Here is a 20,651-nt window from a genome sequence, read left to right as displayed (position 1 = left end):
ATTTATATAAGCATATGTGTGTGAGTGTGTGTGTGTCTGTGTGAGTGTGTGTGTGAATGTGTGCGTGCGTGTATGTGAGTGTACTAAAGATATATTTACAAGATGCAAGAACGTTCAAAGATATTTTGAATGTTAACCGACAAGTAAATAAAAACAAAAGCATTATATATATATGTGAATAAAAAATATACGTAATGAAATAGCAATATACAACATATATATATTATCAATGAATAAATATATATTAAATATATATTATGACAAAACATAATTTTGATGTCACTGCAGTTATAACCGCGTTATCAGTAGTAAGACTACAAAGTATAATTTGCATTAGAGTTAGTAGAGACATTAAGTGCAAACAGTAGTAGTAGCAAGCAGTAGTAGTAGTAGCAAGCAGTAGTAGTAGCAAGTAGTAGTAGTAGCAAGTAGCAGTAATAATTATGTAATGAACATAATGAAGATGCGACAGTATGATGCATATAACCAGTACAAAGCGTTTAGTGTAGTGTTAGTATGGCAGAGGTGGAGACGTTTGACATAATGTGCAATAATATGTAACACTTTGCTGGCACCAATCCAACAGAGCAGAAACATCAGTTGATGATGGATGAGTTCTTTCAACCAGCCAACCTGGCACTCAATCAATCATTCAATCACTCTGACATTAAATTAGAACCACTCAACAGGGTTGGCGATTGCGTTAAAATCATGATCAAAACCAACCAAAATCAATCACTCAGTCAGCCAAACATTGGTCCGGTGCCTGAGTGCGATGTCCTATCCCCGAGGTCGAGATCGGATAAGGTCAGAAGGTCAGTTTGGAGACAGTCAGCTGATGCCGTCGCCATGGCAATGTCTGGCATGGTGGTCGCTAGTAGTTGTTGTTGCGATGATGGCGGTACTGTTGTTGTTGTAATGGATGTGTTGTTGTTGTTCATGAGCACTTTGTTGTCGTGGTTAACCTGTGGAAAGCATTTATTGTCAATCTTTTAGCGATTCCTCTATAATTTTACAACTGTGAACGTGGTCTTTCTAGAGGCTTTAATCAAAACGAGAAATAAATATTTGTACATATCACCAAATCTTTTAAAGTTACGCTTACAGATAAGTAGTATAGCACACATCCACACACACGTGCAAATACACACATTACATACATACACACAACGTACACATACACAGTCTCATCCACATACCTATACACACACACACGCACACACACGCACATACACACATACAGAGATACATCGACACATACGTCTAGTCTCCTAGAGCATGATGAAGCGAGAATGCCGGCAGACGACGACGAAGACGACGACGCAGCACCTTCAGGACTGTGCAGTGACTGGAAGAAGAGAGACCTGAAAGAGAAGCGAGATGATGACGTCGATGATGTCGACAGCGACAGAGGCGCTCGAGAGTGCTGCAGACAGAAGTTTCCTCGTCGAACGGGAGTCAGGTGACACGATGATGTCATCATTCCAGTGGAGGATGAGGAAGAAGAGGAAGAGGAAGAAGTAATTAATTCTTTTGACTGTTGGCTCTGAGGTTGTCTGCTGCTGCTGCTTTTGTTATCTGAAAATAATTTAGTGATGCTTGGCCGTTGAATACAGCCAAAGAAAAAGTCTTAGTTGAGAGACTGTTATAAAATTTAACATCAATTTCAACTAATTAACAAAAACGATAGAAGAAAGAGAATATGAAACAAACCTAAAAAAATTGTAACAACAAAATATTTAAAAAACCTTCAACTCCAAATGAGTGAAATACAAAATAAAAAAAAACAGCACGTGAAAGCAAACAAACTTGGTTGTAGCTGGAAAGGATGCAGACCGACCATAGGAGGCCCGTGAAGAATTTCAATAGTGGAGTCAGGTAGTCCAAACTCCCTAACCACCCTCAACCTGATCTGCTTGATGACCTCTGACCTGTCAAAACTACCCGCCAGAAAATTGAAACTTGTACCTCTGAAATCAAATGCCCCAAGAGATGTAGAGTAGGCTCTTTGAGCAGACTTGCTGTTGGAGAGCTCTGATTCTCGGCGTTTCATCTCTTCTACTATTGTTCGATCTGGCACTTTAATGATTAAATTATTGTTATTAAAGTTATTATTGTTATTTATTATTATTATTAATTACTATCATTTATGATGAATGGAATGAAACAGATGAATGGAATAAATAAAAATAGTCCGACCCATAACGGATGAAGACTATAAACGAGGATTGATTAATTACTATCATTGATCTTCAATTAAATTCAATTATCCAATCAAAAAATTACTCAACATAGAAATACAAAAAATAATCAAACAGGGAATGGTGCCAGCAATGATATCGACGGTTGATGACGAAAATGACCACTGTTTGTGGAGCTTAGGAGTGTAGACATGGTCATCTAGCATGTAGAGGGCATCGGGGACGGCACAGGTGTGCACCACTCGCATGTGAGTCAGTTCACTTGCGCTCCCACTCGAGTTCTTACAGTCGGGAGACAATGCCGACTCGAAACTCTTCAAACTCTGCTCTTTCACTATAGACTGGCCAAGTGGCATAAAAAAATATTTAAAAAGATAGTGAGTAAATTGAAGTTTGAAGATGTTTAAAGCTGGCAATAAGTTATGAAAACAATCAACAAAACGAAAGGTTTGCTCACAAAATAAAAATTGTTTCAACATAAATACAAACATATTTGAGTGGTTAACATAACCAAAAATAAATTTATGAACACATCAAACAAAAAAAAAGCTGGAATTAAAATTAAGCTGTATAAAAAATAAGCCAATCAGCAGACGGAACCTTAATCTCGTCATAGTAAGGCGTGAAGAGTCTTGGTCTTCTGTAGGCTCCGATGTGTCGAGTTTTGACCCAGCAAGAGGCAGATGACAGGTTGTTCTCTCGACAGGAAGGCCAGTGAATGAGACCTCGTTTGATGGCGGACACGACTATCTCGTTGTTCGACGGGATGAGGTGCTCGACTCGAATGTGTGGTAAAACATCGGAGAGGATGTCGCGCAAATCTGAATCGTTCAGATCTCGCTTCTTAACTCCTTTCTTACTTACACTGTGCGCTGTATGGCTCAGTAGGTTAGGCTCTGTGGGAAATAAAACAGGATGAAATATTCTGAAACTGAAAATTAAATGATCTAATGTTCTTAAAAAACTCTAATTTCAAACGTATTTCATTTAGTATGTGTATGTCTATGTTAAATGTAGAAATAAATCAAACAAACTTTAAAGCATAAAATGATCAGTTCTTGTTTTGTAAAGATGAAAAGAAAACTATCTCAAACAAAAACAAATGAATGAATTTTTGTGATATCAGAAACTGCATAAGAAAAATTAGGAAGAATTAACGAGTTGATGATGTGTTTAGATAGAAGTTGGTAAGCCAATAAAACATCAGTGCAAAGAAATTAAATCTGGTTATTCAAAAATCTACATGTACTACATTTGTACATACATGAATAATAATGCTAATGGTAGAGATGATCGTATAATAACTGAGGCACTATAAAATTTTTATGGCTTATTTAAAATTTAGAATTTAAATAGGTGTCACATGCAAGGTTAACATGTTTATAAACTTTGAATTGTGGTAATGTTAATAATACATGAGGCCAATAGAAAAAATGCTGTTATCTAGCATTGAGATGTGTTTCTTTTTTTAATTCATTTCATTTTAAAATATATTCCAAAATAAAAAAAACTATTTTTTCTTTATAAACTCAACACATCACATGAATGGGAATAAAACCAAAAACTATAAAACTAATAGGAAACAGTCACCTTGTTCTTCGATTCTCTTGATAAGTCTGTGCTCTCCCCACCTGACCACTGCCGATAAGACATCAAGCTCACTCGCCTGACAATCATTATTGGTGTTTCATAAAATTATTTTAAATTCATAATTTTAAAAACATGAAAAAGTTATGTATAAATAAGAACGACTATCACGAGAAATAATTATTAAAAATATAAATGTAATTTTAATAAAATGAAATGCGAGTGCTGAAATAACTAGAAGAAAGTAACAAGGTTAACCGTATTGAGAACATTTGCTGAAATCTAATGACATTGATGGAGAACAATCTACATTAAAATGGTAAAAAAGATTGTTGGCAGTAGAAATGTAGGTACCTGCAAGAAATCAGATCTGACAGCTTCCAACAAGTAGGACTTATCAAGTGAGAGAAAAGAATTAGAAGATAATGAAGATGAAGAAGATGACGACAACGATGATGAGGACGATGAAGACGACGAGGAAGATGAAGATTGCACAAATTGTATGAACTCTTCTAGAAGATAGTTCGTGGCTTGTCTATGAATCCATGTGGAACCATGTGGCTGACTGCTCCAATGCAACACTGGCAATAAATTCTCCACTGTCAGAAGCTCAGCTATTATGTCTTCACAATCTGCATTATTCAGATACACAGCTATCAATCAATCGATCAATCAATCTATCAATCAACCGATCAATTAACCGATCAATCAACCAATCAATCAATCAACCAATCAATCAACCAATCATTATATCAAAAAACTAACCAACCAATTAATCAATCAATCAGTCAACCAATTAATCAAACAATTATTAATTAACTCCATTTCTCAATACAAATTCAAAGATGTTTGATAATTAAAACAAACCTATTCAATACAGTTAAAAGAGATACTACATATCTCTAATTAAGGATTGTTTAACCCTTGAAATAAAACACAGCAGCACTAAACCAAGCAGAGCAAAAAAACAGACAAAAGAATACATTAAAGAATTATTCAATACGGTTGCCAATAGGATCAGAAAAGTGATCAATAACAGCCAAATCAGATAAAATAAAAAAATATATATAAAAAACCATTAGAAAACAGAGTATTCATACCCAGCAGACATGCAAGACCAATCAGTAACAAGAAAAAAACATACACAGCAGTATAAACAACCAAACAAATGAACATTCACTGCCAAAAAACATTCCTATACACTTACAAGGTTATAAAAAAAAGTTTTACTTGCCTCAACTTTAACTTTTCAAAGTATAAAAAAAAACCATAGTAGCAGATATTAACAGCCATGATAGAGATAAGGAAGACTTAGTAACAAATATCTCTAGTCAACGTTTTTGGTCACACACAATGGTGATTTTATAACATCATGATCTTTGTAGTCCTCATATTATATATTTTATTATCATTATTTTAAAAATACCATTTATTATTATACTGCTTATAATAAAGTACTTTAAGCTGATTCTATTGAAAATAATTTACAAAAATTTCAGTTAAGGATGCAAATAATTGCTTGTTGGTATAAATTAGGTATTTATAGTTTAAAATTATTTGTTAATTAAATAATTAGTATACATTAGTGAACCATAATAACTAATTATAACACTAATAATATAATTATCTCAGCTAATTATAACATTAATAATATAATTATCTCAACTAATTACCTCAACTCACTTAGATTATCAATTACATTACTGTCATTATTTTCATCAACACCTAATATTAATAAGGATTGGTTAATGGCCAGAATGGATAGGCATACAAATAAAATGATAAATAATAATAAACCATTTAGAGACCAATCATATGAAAAAATGCATAAAATAAATTATATGTAATAATAATAATTGATAAGAATAACATAATAAATGTGAATAATAATAAATAATGCAATGAACAAAAATAACTTTGAGCAAGAGCGGGAAAATCAATGAACTGGCCAATGTGATACAACTCCATGGCATCATCAACGAATGATGGATGTAACTGTGGTGCAGTTGATACTGAAGAGGACGCTGGTACGGCGTAGGTCGGTTGAGATGATGATGATGATGAAGGAAGCAATGGTGAGAACAAATGAGTGCCTCTGAACTGAGATGTGGGAGATGTAACTTCACTGGTCTGTTGTAACAGTCTGTTATGTAAGTTGTTTAAATCAACCTGATCCTGATAGACAGCATTCAGGAGAATCCTTGCAAAACGAGATGGAATAACAGATTCATCCAGTAAGATAATTGTCTTCCTTTGGTGGAAGTTATATTCAGAACATTGTTTAATTTTGTTGTCAAGATTGTGCATTGATGTTTCGGAGCGAGTTCGTCTTGTGATTAAATTTCTAAAAAATGGAGACCTAGCTGCTAGTATGGCCTTGTGACATGGTAAATAAACTTGATTAGCAGGATCAGACATCTGTGAATGGTACTGGTGGTGAGGATGTTGTTGGTGAGGTGATAAAGCGATCGGGGAGTAACAAGAATATTGGTTGTTTATTCCTGTTGAAAATGTCAGCACTGCGTCAGAGAACATTCCAGTTTCTAACAAAATTTTCAAATCGTGCTCTAATGAATTGGGTGCCCCGAATTCAATGGATAGTTGTGATAAAACGGGCTTCAACCTGCTCAAACTGGGTCCATCTAATCCAAAATCACCTGTGTAGAGATACTTCAAAAGTGCAGAAAACAAGGACCCATCAATCCCCTCTGTTTTGACACAAACTTCAACTTTCACTTTTGGTACATTCATTTGGTGACTAAGAAGGTCCCTGAAAAATGCGCATCTAGCACATAAAATGGCTTTATGGGCCGGATAAACTACCCCCAAGTACACCAAGTCAACATCAGAACAATATTTGTTCTGGTACAACAAAGCTAAATCATCAACTATTGTATTGCCACTAGCCCTGGCCAAGTTGGCCATAACGAACAATTCCTTCATAGCAACCATGTTGTCATATTCATCGGCCAATGAGTGTATTTCCCGAATGGACCACGTCGAAATCAAATCTCTCAAATGTTTGGCATAATCATAATTTCGGCTGTGACGTCGAGTTCTTAGTAACTTTTTACGCAAAGTTGTAAATTTGAAAGCTCGCTTCTTTTTGTCCCTAGAAACGGAAGCGTCATAATCTCCTCCGGAACTGAAAAAATGACGGCTGGAGGGCCGACCGCTCAACTTATCAGTGGATATTGTTGTCAAATTTCCACCCATTGAAAAGACAAATGTTCGAAAATATTAAAATTGCTAAATTAGTCGCGAATCAAATGAACGTTTGATTGACACGGCAATTAAATTTATTTTTCATTATACAAAAAATATATTTCAGTATAAGAAAAACAAAACTCTAATATATTTTTAATGAGAACGTAAACAAATGGCGGACATAAGCAAGAGGAGGAGGAGGAGGAGGAGGAGGACTAGAGTAGATTCCATCTCCACTAGGATCACTTGGTTGGTATGAACAAAGTTAATGCGAATGTTTCTTAAGATATATTATCTACATATAAGTAGAATAATCCATATATTATTAATTATTTAAATATAATACATTGATGTGATTAATGATACAATTATAATATTATTCTATTTATATATGACACCATGTACCAACTGATACTGTCATACATGTATTGATTCGAATTATTATACGAACAAATACTACATGCCATGTGATAATCATTTCCATTCTGGAGGTATGATAATTTCTGAAATATTCTGCTTCATGTACCTAGCTAACTAATCTCGAATACGTATTTCTTCAAAATTTGTCATATTGGAATAACTTCTGCGTTACAATATCATTTAAATACAAATCCATAAAGTGAATCATCTTTAATTTGTGTTCTTTCTAAGCAGAGGCAGATCTAACTAACTTTGATGGGGTGGGCCATTTTAAAAATGTTTAAATATTGAAATTTGATGGAAAGGCAAGGAACTAACCAGATTGGTACTAGTGTGGCTAAAACTTTTTTGGTTCAACAAGCCAATTTTTGGTCGATTTTTGTCTAAAAAGTGAATTTTACTGAATTTTAAAAAATGCTCACAATGAAGAGCCATATTCTCAAAAATCGATAAATTTTAGTGCATAATTATAACTGGTCGGTCGATTCAACATGAAAAATGTTATATCAAAAACGTCGAAATTTCCAATACATTTCCATGCTCATGTAATTGAGTACTACGGGAATCTAAGGCCTAAACTTATTCATTATACACCCGGCTACAAACCTATATATTTGATATTTTAACCATCGGATATCACACAAACTCTAACCGATGGAGATCTCTGCTCCGATATATTGGATTTTTAACATCTTGTAATGTTTGTTAGAGCAACGATAGGGCAAATACTTATAGCATGGCAACTTCGATAATTTCTCAACTTATTTTGTGTCTTCCGGATTTGTCGGTTTAGTTGAACGTTTGTTCCGTCTGGCTCTGGATTCGAAAGATATTATTGAAGTTAACATAAGTCATCATTCATCCTTTGGTCATATTAGTATACAGTTTTAATATACTTATATGTACAGTACCGTGTAATCATTTCTGAAATATATTTATAAAAATTATAAAGTTATCTACTGATAGAATAACTACTTTAAATAAATTTTTGTCAAAAACAAATGAAGAAAATTGATGAAAAAACGAATGTACCATATAGAAATGTGATACGTAATGATTAGAAAAAAATGAAGCTGCTAGAACCAGCGCAACTGAACGTGGCAGTGTTGCGCGTGCGCACATCCGGAGATATTTTACGTGGAATCGACCGACGTATGTAAAAATAATTTTCACTAACTAACTCCGCTATTTAATTAGGGTACCCCAGTCGGATTGAACCTTTTTTATCGGATACGTTTGCCCTTTCGCTGAAGTCTCTCGCAGTAAGGTTACTTAGATTATTTTTTAAAGTTAATGCAATGTTTACATTTTTTTGCCTTGAAGCAAACATGCTGGAACTGTGTACTGTACAGTTCAGTGCATTAATTTGGAATAAATTATTAATTAAGTTATTAATTTAATTATTGCGTTCTGTCAATCGCTTCATTCAAGTTCAAAATAAATAGAAGTTTATTTGATTACTCTGTCCAGGAGTCAGCGAGTTAGTCCGAGATGTCATCACAGTTTGTTAATGGACAGCCCCAGGGGCCCCCTCAGCCTGGCTACCGCTTTCCATCGGGCCCCCCCAATCCTTCAGGTACATCCATATTTAGTTTAACATTTGAATTTCAAGCTTAAGACATTGATAATGCAGTTAATTTCAAATTCCAAACATCTTTCAAATAAGTCTAATTAATTATTAAATATTAAAGATTAAAAAAAGTATAATGAAATGTAAAGAAATCTCTTTATTTGGAATAGAGATTCTACATAAATGTACAATTGCATTATATGATTATATTATAAGCATCTAACAAAATTTTTTATTTGTAGATCCTTTCTTTAATCCTCAAGTGCTTAACAAACCATTCCAACCAGGACCTCCTGGTGGACCCAATCATTTCAGGTTCACTTTTGAATTTGTCTCTTATGGGTTATACTGTATGACTAAATTTCAAATATTTTTACATTCAGTATCTAAAATGTTATAATTATATTCTAATAAAAATAAATCAAACTTGTGATTGTTAATCAACTAGAGATGATGTATGTAAAGTTATATAGATTTATCAATAGATTTATCTATTTTTCATTATTATAGCAACAATTTAATAAACCATTCACTTAATTTGATTCAACTTTCTTGTATTGGTACAAGTTTGGCTGAATGGGATGGTAATAATGAAAATAATTCAGTCTATTAATTTTGATGTAATGTTGGTTTAGTTAATGTGCAGATTTTATTTTTCATATATAGTCATGGTCCCGTAGCACCCTCACCAAATCAGTTTGGTCCTCCTGTTTCAAGTGGACCTCCCCCTACTAAACCATTTAATTCAAATCAGGTGGGTATCAGTCACACACACACACATATATAGATGTATAACTACATATATGTATGTTTTTTTTCTTTATACATATATGGCCAAAATTATTCATCAAGTTATATATAATGGTCTTTCTTAGCTTTTTTAATCAGGAGTTTTTGATAAGATTCAAAATTACAACATTGGATCAATAAAATATTTTTATATGAATTTTAATGACTAATGACTATTAATTGTGTGATTCAGTTGGCTTCAGACATGAACCACATGCACATCAGAAGTTTCGCGGGGGCTCCTTACCAGCAAGTTTGTAACATTTATATTCATATTTATTGTTGTTTTCATAAATTATTTTTGAATTAAGCATCTTTGGTTTTGAATATTTGGAAGGATGTTTTTAATGAATTTTTTTGTTATTACTCATTCAGCCCCATGTTGGCCCACCACAAATGCATGCACCCATGCATGGACTTCCACCAACGTCGTCACACCATGCTTCTCTACAACCACCACCAACACAACATCTTTCTTCAATGCATCCCTCATCACATCCTCCTCCTCAACACCAACAGCCATCGATGGGTCCACCTGGTCCACCGCAGCTTACATCGCTGGGCCCACATCAACCTGATCCATCACAACATCCATCGATGGGCCCGCCGCCACCTGGTCCTTCACTGCATCCATCAATGGGTCCGCCACCACAACAGCTGTCAATGGGTCTGCCACAACAGGGCCTACCTCCACATCAACAGCAACCTCCATTTGGCCCACCCCAACAACAGCCATCGTTTGGTCCACCTCCATCATCGCAACAACATCAGATGACTGGGCTACCACAACCACCAACACAGTTTCCAGCACAACATCAGCAGCAACCACAACACTCATCCCAGCTACCTTCTGGGCCTCTCATGACAGGTCAGCCATCAATGGGAGGTCCTCCTCCGATCACATCGATCAGAGACACCCCCCCTTCTTTTCCCACTCAACCACCAACAGGTCCACAGCAGCATCAAATGCCTCCTCCTCCTTCATCCTCTGTGGCACCCCCAATGAACCAATTTGGTGTCAGACTTCCACCACCATCATCATCATCTGGTCCCTACAATCAATCTTTTGGAAGTTTACCGCCATCTCATCTTCTGCCTCTGCCATCGTCATCACAACACCAACATCTTCCCAATGCATACCCAGATGGGAATCCACCACAACAGCAACTCTATGGAGCTCCACCACCACTGCAGCAGCAACCAGGCAGCAACTTTCCTTCTTCCAATTATCCTGGACAACCACAGGGTGGGTATGGTGGACCAACAAATCAATTTGGTGGACAGGGTCCCAAGCCCCAACAACCTTTCATCAATCAGCCTGGCCCCATGGCACAACCAGCTCGAAAACTTGACCCCGATCAAATGCCAAGCCAGGTAAATGTTGATGTGTTTTCTGTCAGTTGGTCATATGTTGCATGAATGGTATTAGTTATAACATGTTAAAATGATGTTGCTACTCAGTTAATTTATGTGCTTCACAATTAATCGGTTTAATTTTTTCAAAACTTTGTATGCCTTGTTATTATTGTGTGTTATTCATTTGAAGTCACTTCAACATTCATAACATGCGTAATGTGGATAAAGTTTTATATGTTAAAATCAAATGATTGTTGTCGTGTGAGAGAATCATTAACATATTCATATGAAAATTTATATTGATGTTTCATGAATAAATGTTAGTTTTAATGTCCTGCATTACAATTAATCATCATTATGCTTTTTCATTTGACAAAACTTATTAGATTTTTAGTTATTTATTCACCATAACTTCTACATGCATTATAATCATTCACCTGTTAATTCATTCATACAATCATTCACATAACATATTTGGCTGATTGCCAATTGTTTCTGTTTAGATCCAAGTGTTGGAGGATGATAAGTTGAAGAACAATGGTGTTTATGTGACAGGGCAGAGAGGATCTGTGCCTCCCCTGGTCACCAGTAACTTCATCGTTGATGATCAAGGTTGGTCGGCTGTTTGGTCATTCATTTGATTAGTTGATTGATTATTAAATTGGTTGATTGGTTAGCTGGTTGCCTGGCTAACTAGCTTGTGGCCTGCTTCGTTGCCTTGTCAATTATTCAATAATGAATTTCTTAGTTGATTTTTTGATTAATCCTACAATCATTTAATCAGCCACTTGTTCACTAGACTAATTTTTCTTTCAACCTATCATTTACTCATTCATTCATTCATTCAATTAGCCATCCATTTACACATCATTAATGCCTAAGGATTATGCAGTCCTCGTTTTTTGCGATCGACCATGTACAACATCCCCTGCACCAGTGACCTCCTAAAACAAAGTCATCTGCCATTTGTTGTCACCCTCTCTCCATTTGCTAAACAAGATCCCCAAGAGGTCTGTATCTGTCTGTATGTCTGTGTTACAGATTAGGATGATCATCATGATTGTCTTTCATAATTTTCAAACCATTCCACCCACTCAGAACAAGCCCCCGATTGCAGACCTCGGACAGATGGGCCCACTGAGGTGCAACAGATGCAAGGCCTACATGTGCCCCAACATGATGTTCATCGACGGAGGGCGAAAGTTTCAGTGCTGTTTCTGTAGCTGCACTACTGAAGGTGGCTGGCTACTTGTGGTGACGATGATGGTGGTGTGGCGATGATGGCGGTGATGATGGTGGGATGGTGGTGATTTCAGGTTGATGATTGCTGTGATGCTTATGATGATGAATGATGTTTGTGGCAATGATTATGATGAGAAAAATGATTATGTTAATGATAGAAGAAGAGGATGGTATTATTGATTAGTTGATAGCAGATTGTGAGAGCGACGACTATGATGATGGTGATGCTGTCATGATGAATAGATGTAAAAATATGTATAGTAAGGTTCACGATAATTAAGACGGTGATGTTAAGAACGTAATGAAGCTGATGGTAGTAAAAGTTACACTTGAATGATTATGTTTTAAAAACTTGATTTACCCACCAACCACATAATAAACAGTGCCCCCAGAATACTTTGCACACCTGGATCACACAGGTAAGAGGATTGATTGTTTTGAGAAACCTGAACTATGCCTTGGTGCTTATGAGTTCGTTGCCACGGCTGATTACTGTAAGGTGTGTTAATGATTCTGTCAAATTTCTATTTTCTAGTACTTCTCATCTTTGTTCAGTTTATTAATTTATACTTTTTAATTTGCTTATTCCCAAATAGTAAGTAGCTTAATTAAATTCAATTTCATTGTGGCCTACTGCAACTGTCGTTTCTATTTTGTTTTTGTTTTTCTACTGCCGCTACTGCTACCACACAAGCCACTCCTACTTCTTCCTTTCTAACTTTCAACATCTGATAAACGAGCAAGTGAGCAATGCTCTGACTATCCCACCAAACAATCCACCACCATCACAACACTGGCACAACGCCACAGGACAACAAGTTGCCACAGGCACCGGCCTTCATTTTCATGATTGATGTCTCCTTCAACAGTATCAACAGTGGTCTCATCAACCTCCTCTGCACGAGATTGAAGGAAGATATACTAGCCTATTTACCCAAGTATGTGCTGTGTTGTCGTCGTTGTTGTCGTTGTTTGTACTGTTTTGTTGTTGTTTGTACTGTTTTGTTGTCGTTGTTTGTACTGTTTTGTTGTCGTTGTTTGTACTGTTTTGTTAATATTCGTAATTTAATAAATTTTTTCCAATTTTTTTTGTAAAGGTTGTAAATGTTTCTTTCTCATAAAAGCTAATATTTGTTTCCATCTTTGTAGTTTAGCTGGCTGGTTGGTCGGTAGCAGTCCTTTTATTTATGCTTGTTTTTCTACCTTGCTACTTATGAGGCATGAATGGTGTTAACAAATGTTTGAGAAAATTAATATCAATAATAGTTTAACATAATAACAGCTTTATTATTAATAACAATATTATTAATGATATTATTGAATAATAATTAATTTACAAATGATAATAAAAGGGATGAAGGTGATGAAGAGTCAGAAGTCAGAGTAGGTTTCGTAACATACAGCAATGAGCTGCACTTTTACAACATTAAAGTTGGTATATATGCATGTAGATCTGTATGTATGTATATGTGTGTTTGTATCTGTATGTGTGTGTGTGTATTCTGTTTTGTTTGTGCTACTGTGCTATTGTGAGTGTATTGTTGCTACTATTAGGATGATGCATAGAAGATGTTGATGATAACGACAATAATTACGATGACACCTCACCAACCCGTCACCAGAACAATCTAGTACAACCGCAGATGTTGGTTGTGACGGACATGAACGATGTTTTTGTACCACTTGTCGACGGATTTCTCGTTAAAGTATCAGAAGCTGAAGCTATTGTTGATTGGTTAGTTGGTTCGTGGGTTGGTTTGTTTGTCTGCTAATTGGTTAGTTAGTTGGTTGGTTGATGAATTAGTTACCAATCGGTAATAGGGTTAATTGTTATTGGAATTTTAAGCTATATTGAATGTAAGATTGGTTTGATATTGGTTTCATTACATAAATTTAGGTGCCTACTCCTAAATTTATTTAAAACTTGACTGGTTATACTTCATATTATGATTATTTTGCTGATATTATCTATTTTCCTTCTCGATACAGCCTTCTAGCACAAATCTGGTCAATGTTTTCCAACACCTGTGAGAAGGAGAGTGTGTTGGGTCCAGTCATTCAGGCCGGTCTGGATGCTTTGAGGTCAGCAGAACGTTCAGGCAAGCTCATCATCTTCCACAGTTCCATGCCCACTGCTGAGGCACCTGGAAAGTTGAAACATCGAGAAGATAAGAATCTGCTGGGATCTGAAAAGGAAAAGGTTCCAAATCTTAATTTATATCTACTGGCTTTTTAATGTCTTAACTATGTTTCTCTTTAAATAATAATAACGTTGACTTTTTGCAAATCTTTCATTTGTGAAATTGTAAATTGCAGACTCTCTTGACTCCACAAACAAACTTCTACACAAAGTTGGGCCAGGAATGTGTGAGTGCAGGCTGTTCTGTTGACATATTCCTCTTTCCCAACATGTATGTAGATGTCGCCACAATATCTGAAGTACCCAGGCTGACTGGAGGCTCCTTATACAAGTACAACTATTTCAAGGTACAACTTGTTGTTGGGTTGTTGTACATGGGTGTGGTAGTTGCTTGAATGTAGGAGCGGTTTGGTTATTGTTTTCTGCGATTGATGCTTATCCTTTGTTAGTCAAACGCATAACAAATCAAGTACTTACTTCTAGCAATGAATCAACGTAATGATGATGATGCTGCAATTTTAATTGAAGGCTGACACGGATGGAGAGATGCTGATGAGTGACCTGCGCACGAACATTTCTCGTCAATTTGCATTCGATGTCGTCCTTCGGCTGCGAACCAGTCAGGGAATCAGGGCGGTAGACTTCTTTGGCAATTTCTTCATGTCCAACACGACAGACGTTGAACTTGCCAGTCTAGACAGAGACAAGACGATATCCATCGAGATACGACATGACGACAAGTTGACTGAAGCAGAAGGGGCTTATGTACAAGCCGCCGTGTTGTACACCAGTGTTGGAGGTAGGAGGAGGCTGAGGGTTCTGAACAGTTCGTTCAATTGTTGCACACAGGTCGCTGATCTGTTCAGGAGTTGTGAGCTGGATGTTATCATCAACTTCTTCGCTAAGCAAGGTTTTTATAAATCTTTGAGCATTAAATTAAATCGAAACTGATTTAAACATCCACTTGTTCTATTATTCATTAGCTCAATTAATTAATAAATTAAGCTAATGAATAAACCAACGTAGCTATTCGGGAGTCACTGAACACAAGTGTGAAGCAAGTACGTGAGCACCTGACGAACCAATGTGTCCAGATACTTGCCTCGTACCGCAAAAACTGTGCAACCCCATCTTCATCCGGTCAGTTGATCCTGCCCGAGTGCATGAAGTTGCTACCTGTCTACATCAACAGTCTCATCAAGAGTGGCATCCTACAAACTGGTCTGTCCTGCATCTCTAATGTCAACTGCACTGCTTTTGTTGTCTTTTTATCTTATTTTCTTGATATGTTAAAAGATTTAATGAATATGATGTATGCATTGGTTAGGATATTATTGTATTATTCGTTGCTGCTATTATTGTATTATGCATTGTATTATGCATTGCTGCAGAGAACATAAACGTTGACGACCGCAGTTACTACATCCACCTGGTGAACAGCATGAGCATAAGTGGCACTGTGGCTTACTTCTACCCTCGCCTCATACCTCTGGTACGTCCAACCTTCATTTCTTTCCCAACTATTTTCATTATACCTGCTGCTAACTATTCTATATTATGCGTAAAATCATTTTCGCTTCATGAGGCATGCAAGCCTAATTTTCTAAACTTACATACCAAATGACACCACTCGAAAGCTGGATATAGATGTGGATGACACGAGCCTACCACATGCGATCAGGTGTTCCAGCGAAAGACTGAAGGACAATGGAGCTTATTTGTTAGGTTGGTAGCTTTTCAGCCGTTCACTGCTTCGACTGTTAGTAACGGTTCACTAAATTTGCAACTGTTCATTTTATCTTTTCTTTTTGTTCAGTTTTATATTTTTGTAATATTTCAGAAAATGGTTTGGTGATATTCTTGTGGGTTGGTCTGTCTATCAATGCCGAGTGGATTCAACAGGTCTTCGGTGTTCCATCTGTTGCACAGATCGACATTGATAAGGTAGGTTTGTGTGTGCGTGCATGTGTGTGTGTGTGTGTAGCATCATGTTTGTGTGTGTGTTTATCATGAATAGCAATATATTTATGTATCAATGTAACATTTTATCGTAGCAATTATGTATATTGTTGCATCGTAAGAATTCTATTATTAAATAAATATTGTTGCGAATGTAGACGAAGCTACAAGATTTGGACAACCCCGTATCAGTGAGAGTCCGTGGCATGGTGAGGATGATCAGGGAGGAGAGGAACAGATACATGAAGGTAGGCTTTCCAGCTGCTACAGTTGATGTTGTTTTCTTTACAATCAATTAATCGCTATCTACCTACCTACCTATCTGCTCACCCACCCATCTACCTACCTACATACCTACCCAACTACCTATCCACCACTTACCTACCCACCAACCTACCTAACGTTTAACTATTCATTCACCATCATCCAGTTGGTGATAGTACGACAGAGGGACAAGCTGGAGCCAGTGATGCAGATGTACATGGTGGAGGATCGCACGCCTCTGATCAACTCCAGCCTCACCTACGTTGACTTCCTATGCCACATACACAAGGAGATTAGGAATATACTACTCTGATCGACTTATTTAATGATTGGTTGTTTCGTTGATTGATTGATTGATTGATTTATTGATTGGTTGATTACATTTCAATGGATGTTTATAGGTACAATGTGTATGTGTAGTTATTACAAATTCTTTACATAAAGTTGTAGCCCATTATATTTCTATCTTGTATCCATATATGTTCAACTTTTGTTTATATATAAATAAAAATACTTTATTCAAATACACACAGTAAGTTATTTTTAAATTTTGTTTAAAAACTGTCAAAATTATCTGGCTGAAATAGTTATAATTATGATGACGACGACGATGATGATGGTGATAATGATGACAATGATGATGGTGATGATGATGACAATGATGGTGGTGGCGATGATGATATGATGGTGATTATTGCTAGTTATGATTATGACTACCTGTTGCATGTGTATTGCTGGCGTTAGATTGAAATAATTACAAATTGGTTGACTGATTGATTGATTGATAAACAATCTTCTCTTTTGTTTAAGCCAACACTAAATGATTTGTTTTAATAAGTCAGAAAGAATGTTTATGAATATTTATTTCATTTGTTTCGTTTATAAACGCCAGCAAGTATATATATATATATATATATATATATATATATATATTTCTATTTAATTTCTTTGTTAGTTAGTAGTTCTGGCTGGCTGGCTGAAAATGATAAATAATGTGGTGGTCAAATTGTACAGCGGACGATAATTGCATGCCTAGGTGTAGTCGTTTTCGTTGAGGCATTCTATGGTTGCTTCGCTTCATTTGATGACAATAAATTATTTTATTCTATTCTTTTAATCTAGTTACTTTTCATTGGATAAAACTGAAGAAGTGTCCAAATTGGATGAGTGTCCAAGATGTCTAATTGGACATTGAATGGATAAATTAGTTCACTGGTGGTTTAATGATTGATTCATTCAATCAATCAATCAAACGAAGAAATGGATGAACGACTGAATGAAAACAAATGGACGAATGAATGACTGATTAAATGAAACAAGTGGATGAGTTATGAAAACAATAAAAATAATAGAACATAAAGGATGTTACTTTTTTCCATATACAAAGCAATGAATCAAGTCTTTAGATGAATGATTTCTTGAAATAACATTCATTCATTCAAAATTCATTCATTTATCCATTCATTCATTCACTCGCTCATTCTTCCATACCCCATATAGGATTATATATTTCACAAACGCCATAATATGCTATATATATATATATATATATATATAATACATATATATATATATATATATATATACACACAATATATTTTAATTTGGTTTCGTCTCGTTATTATTATTGACTTATTGTTACGGTTATTTATTCTTACCACTATTATTGTTATTATCACTATTATTGTTGTAGTTTTTATTATTGTAATTTTTGTCTGTAATATTATTGAGTGTCAAAGAAGTATTAAATTATTATTATTATTATTACTATTTGTGTTTATGCTTGACTAAATTTATTTGGATTATATATAAATGTGCATGCGTGCGTGTGTGTACGTACATATATACGTATATAATTTAAGAAATTCGTTAAAAATATTATATTTTCTGTTTATCATTGTGAACTTTGAACTTTGACCGTTAGGGAGGCAAGCTATTTATTAGTTTCATGCTAATTTAATTGAAATGATTTTTATTGTAAAACATTATTAAACTTTTTTATGTTTAATTTTTATTAATTTTATTATTATTATTATTATTGAATTCTCCATATTTCAAATGAATGAATTTCAGATGATGCACATGCATGCATTAATTCATTTAATAATTCATCTGTTTATTTATTCATTCATTTATTCATTCATTCGTTGGTGTCTTTTACTGTAAATAAAAAATGTTCTGATTGACGTTACGATAATGTAATGATGCTTAATAAAATTGTTAGTATCGATGGCTGTTTTTGTTACTGCTGTTCACTGACTGAGGCTGGTCAGTTGACGAACGTACTATGACGTGCCCAGTCTGTCTTCTGTGAGCGTCATCATCATCCGAGAACTAACATCCTTTCCGCGGTTGTAAGCAAAGTTTCATCACTTACGTGGAGTGATTCAGGTAGGTGAGTGAATTCAATTCAGTCGGTAATACAAAATGGAACATCCAGCACAACCCTGCATACCTTAGGAGGAACTGTGAGGACAATCGCTAAGGATTTTTGTCATCGAGACTTGTTAACGAAGAAAAGTTTCTAAAATTATTGATTTATTTGAGTCTTACTTTTTTCATGTTTCCCAACTCTACAACAACAACAACAACAATATATATATATATATATATATATATATATATATATATATATCAAACGATTGATTTTGTTCGATTGATTGGATTGGTCGTTTGTTTAGCTGCTACCAAATTATTTTTTGCTAAAGACAACTGATTGGTTTACTGATTGATTAGTTGGTTGGTTTATTGTTTTATTAATGAAGTCGATGATAGATGAAGTTGGGGAAGTTTTTTTGATTTGCCACTTGCGTTGGTTGTATCATCAATCCGTGCCGGCTGTACGAGTTGTTGAACTTGTTGGTCGGCTGATTAGTTTCATGACTGTTTGATCAATTGATTGGCTGATTGATCGATTGATTGTTTGGGTGGTTGGTTGAGTGCTAGTTGATTGTTTTGGTTGATGATTGGTTAATTAATCAGTTGGCTGATTAGTTGATCGATTGGTGGCTGGTTTGATAGTTGGTTTATTAGCTAGTTGATTGAATGATCGATTGGTTGATTGGCTTAATGGATTCTTGCTGTTTGATTGCTTAGTTAGCTGATTGGTGAATTGAATGTCCAACAACTGATTGGGTTGACTGTATTGTCCTTTTCATTGAACTTGTTAAATGTATTTTATGATGATAATAAATAAATAATTATAAAGAGAAGAGATTTTCTGTAAATCTTTGCAACTTTCAAACAATTTGTCTTGAAATTTTTTAAACCAACCTATTTAATTAAACACTAAAAAAGAATTTTTTTCAGCTAGTTGGTGGCGTGGTAAAAAATTTAAAAGAGAAGATTATATATACTTTTTGATTAGTTTTTTTTCTAGATTAAAATTTAATTTTCTATTGCTGTCTATCTTTTTAATAAAATCTAATCTACTGATTTAAATATTTTTATAAAGTTTTATTTTTAAATAAATTTTTTCGTTTCGTTTTTAAAGAGTTTATTTTTTTTTTTTTTGGTTTTTGTTTCTCGCGCGCTTAGAGTTTGATTGGCAGGTTCCTTTAATTAAACAGTTTTTTCCATCTATTCGTCCATTGGTTAGTTGAATGGTTGGTTGGTTGGCTGGTTAGTTGATTGGTTAGTTGGTTGGATGGTTGGTCGGTATAATTGGTTGGTTGGCTGGTTAGTTGGTTGGTTGGTTGGTTCCTTTAATTAAACAGTTTTTTCCATCTATTCGTCCATTGGTTAGTTGAATGGTTGGCTGGCTGGTTGGCTGGCTGGTTGATCGGTTGGTTGGTTGGTTGGTTGGTTGGGTTGGCTGATTGGTTTTTCAGTTGGCTGGTTGGCTGTTTGGTTTGTTAATCTCAATCATTCAAATGCAAGGCAGCAAGTATCGTTGCATCTATTTTGTCATTTGTCT

The 20,651-nt window shown here is 35.2% G+C and overlaps 2 protein-coding genes across 2 annotated transcripts; one reads left to right on the top strand and one right to left on the bottom strand.

Annotated features, from left to right (window-relative positions):
* Positions 1–1,750: 1,750 nt before the first annotated feature.
* On the bottom strand, positions 1,751–7,004 carry HELRODRAFT_66137 (hypothetical protein; the record flags this gene model as incomplete). The annotated part of the gene is made up of 8 exons (XM_009021486.1): positions 1,751–2,079; positions 2,317–2,462; positions 2,508–2,542; positions 2,802–3,097; positions 3,792–3,867; positions 4,143–4,420; positions 5,705–5,812; positions 5,915–7,004. The coding sequence occupies 8 exons, from the start codon at positions 7,002–7,004 to the stop codon at positions 1,751–1,753; spliced, it is 2,358 nt and encodes a 785-aa protein (XP_009019734.1).
* A 3,904-nt stretch (positions 7,005–10,908) lies between these two features.
* Positions 10,909–19,344, top strand: HELRODRAFT_94513 (hypothetical protein). Its single transcript, XM_009021485.1, has 19 exons — positions 10,909–11,148; positions 11,634–11,742; positions 12,013–12,140; positions 12,229–12,367; positions 12,756–12,871; positions 13,183–13,310; positions 13,725–13,803; positions 13,995–14,107; positions 14,362–14,572; positions 14,689–14,859; positions 15,041–15,422; positions 15,539–15,733; positions 15,904–16,004; positions 16,150–16,237; positions 16,353–16,456; positions 16,630–16,719; positions 16,902–17,067; positions 17,858–18,303; positions 18,395–19,344. The coding sequence occupies exons 1-17, from the start codon at positions 11,101–11,103 to the stop codon at positions 17,046–17,048; spliced, it is 2,349 nt and encodes a 782-aa protein (XP_009019733.1). The 5' UTR covers positions 10,909–11,100; the 3' UTR covers positions 17,049–17,067; positions 17,858–18,303; positions 18,395–19,344.
* Positions 19,345–20,651: the final 1,307 nt, after the last annotated feature.

Source organism: Helobdella robusta, assembly GCF_000326865.2.
Source record: "Helobdella robusta unplaced genomic scaffold HELROscaffold_3, whole genome shotgun sequence".
NCBI classification, from domain to species: Eukaryota; Metazoa; Annelida; class Clitellata; order Rhynchobdellida; family Glossiphoniidae; genus Helobdella; species Helobdella robusta.
The sequence above is the reverse complement of the archived record's forward strand: the minus strand, read 5'-3'. Positions and strand labels throughout refer to the sequence as shown.

What these genes read in the sequence shown, in the direction of transcription:
- HELRODRAFT_94513 (XM_009021485.1), top strand. Translation starts at nt 11,101, where the DNA reads ATGGCACAACCAGCTCGAAAACTTGACCCCGATCAAATGCCAAGCCAG. An exon ending in CTAAACAAGATCCCCAAGAG is followed by an intron (nt 12,141 to 12,228) that starts GTCTGTATCTGT and finishes CCACCCACTCAG; the next exon opens with AACAAGCCCCCGATTGCAGA. An exon ending in TGCACTTTTACAACATTAAA is followed by an intron (nt 13,804 to 13,994) that starts GTTGGTATATAT and finishes ACCCGTCACCAG; the next exon opens with AACAATCTAGTACAACCGCA.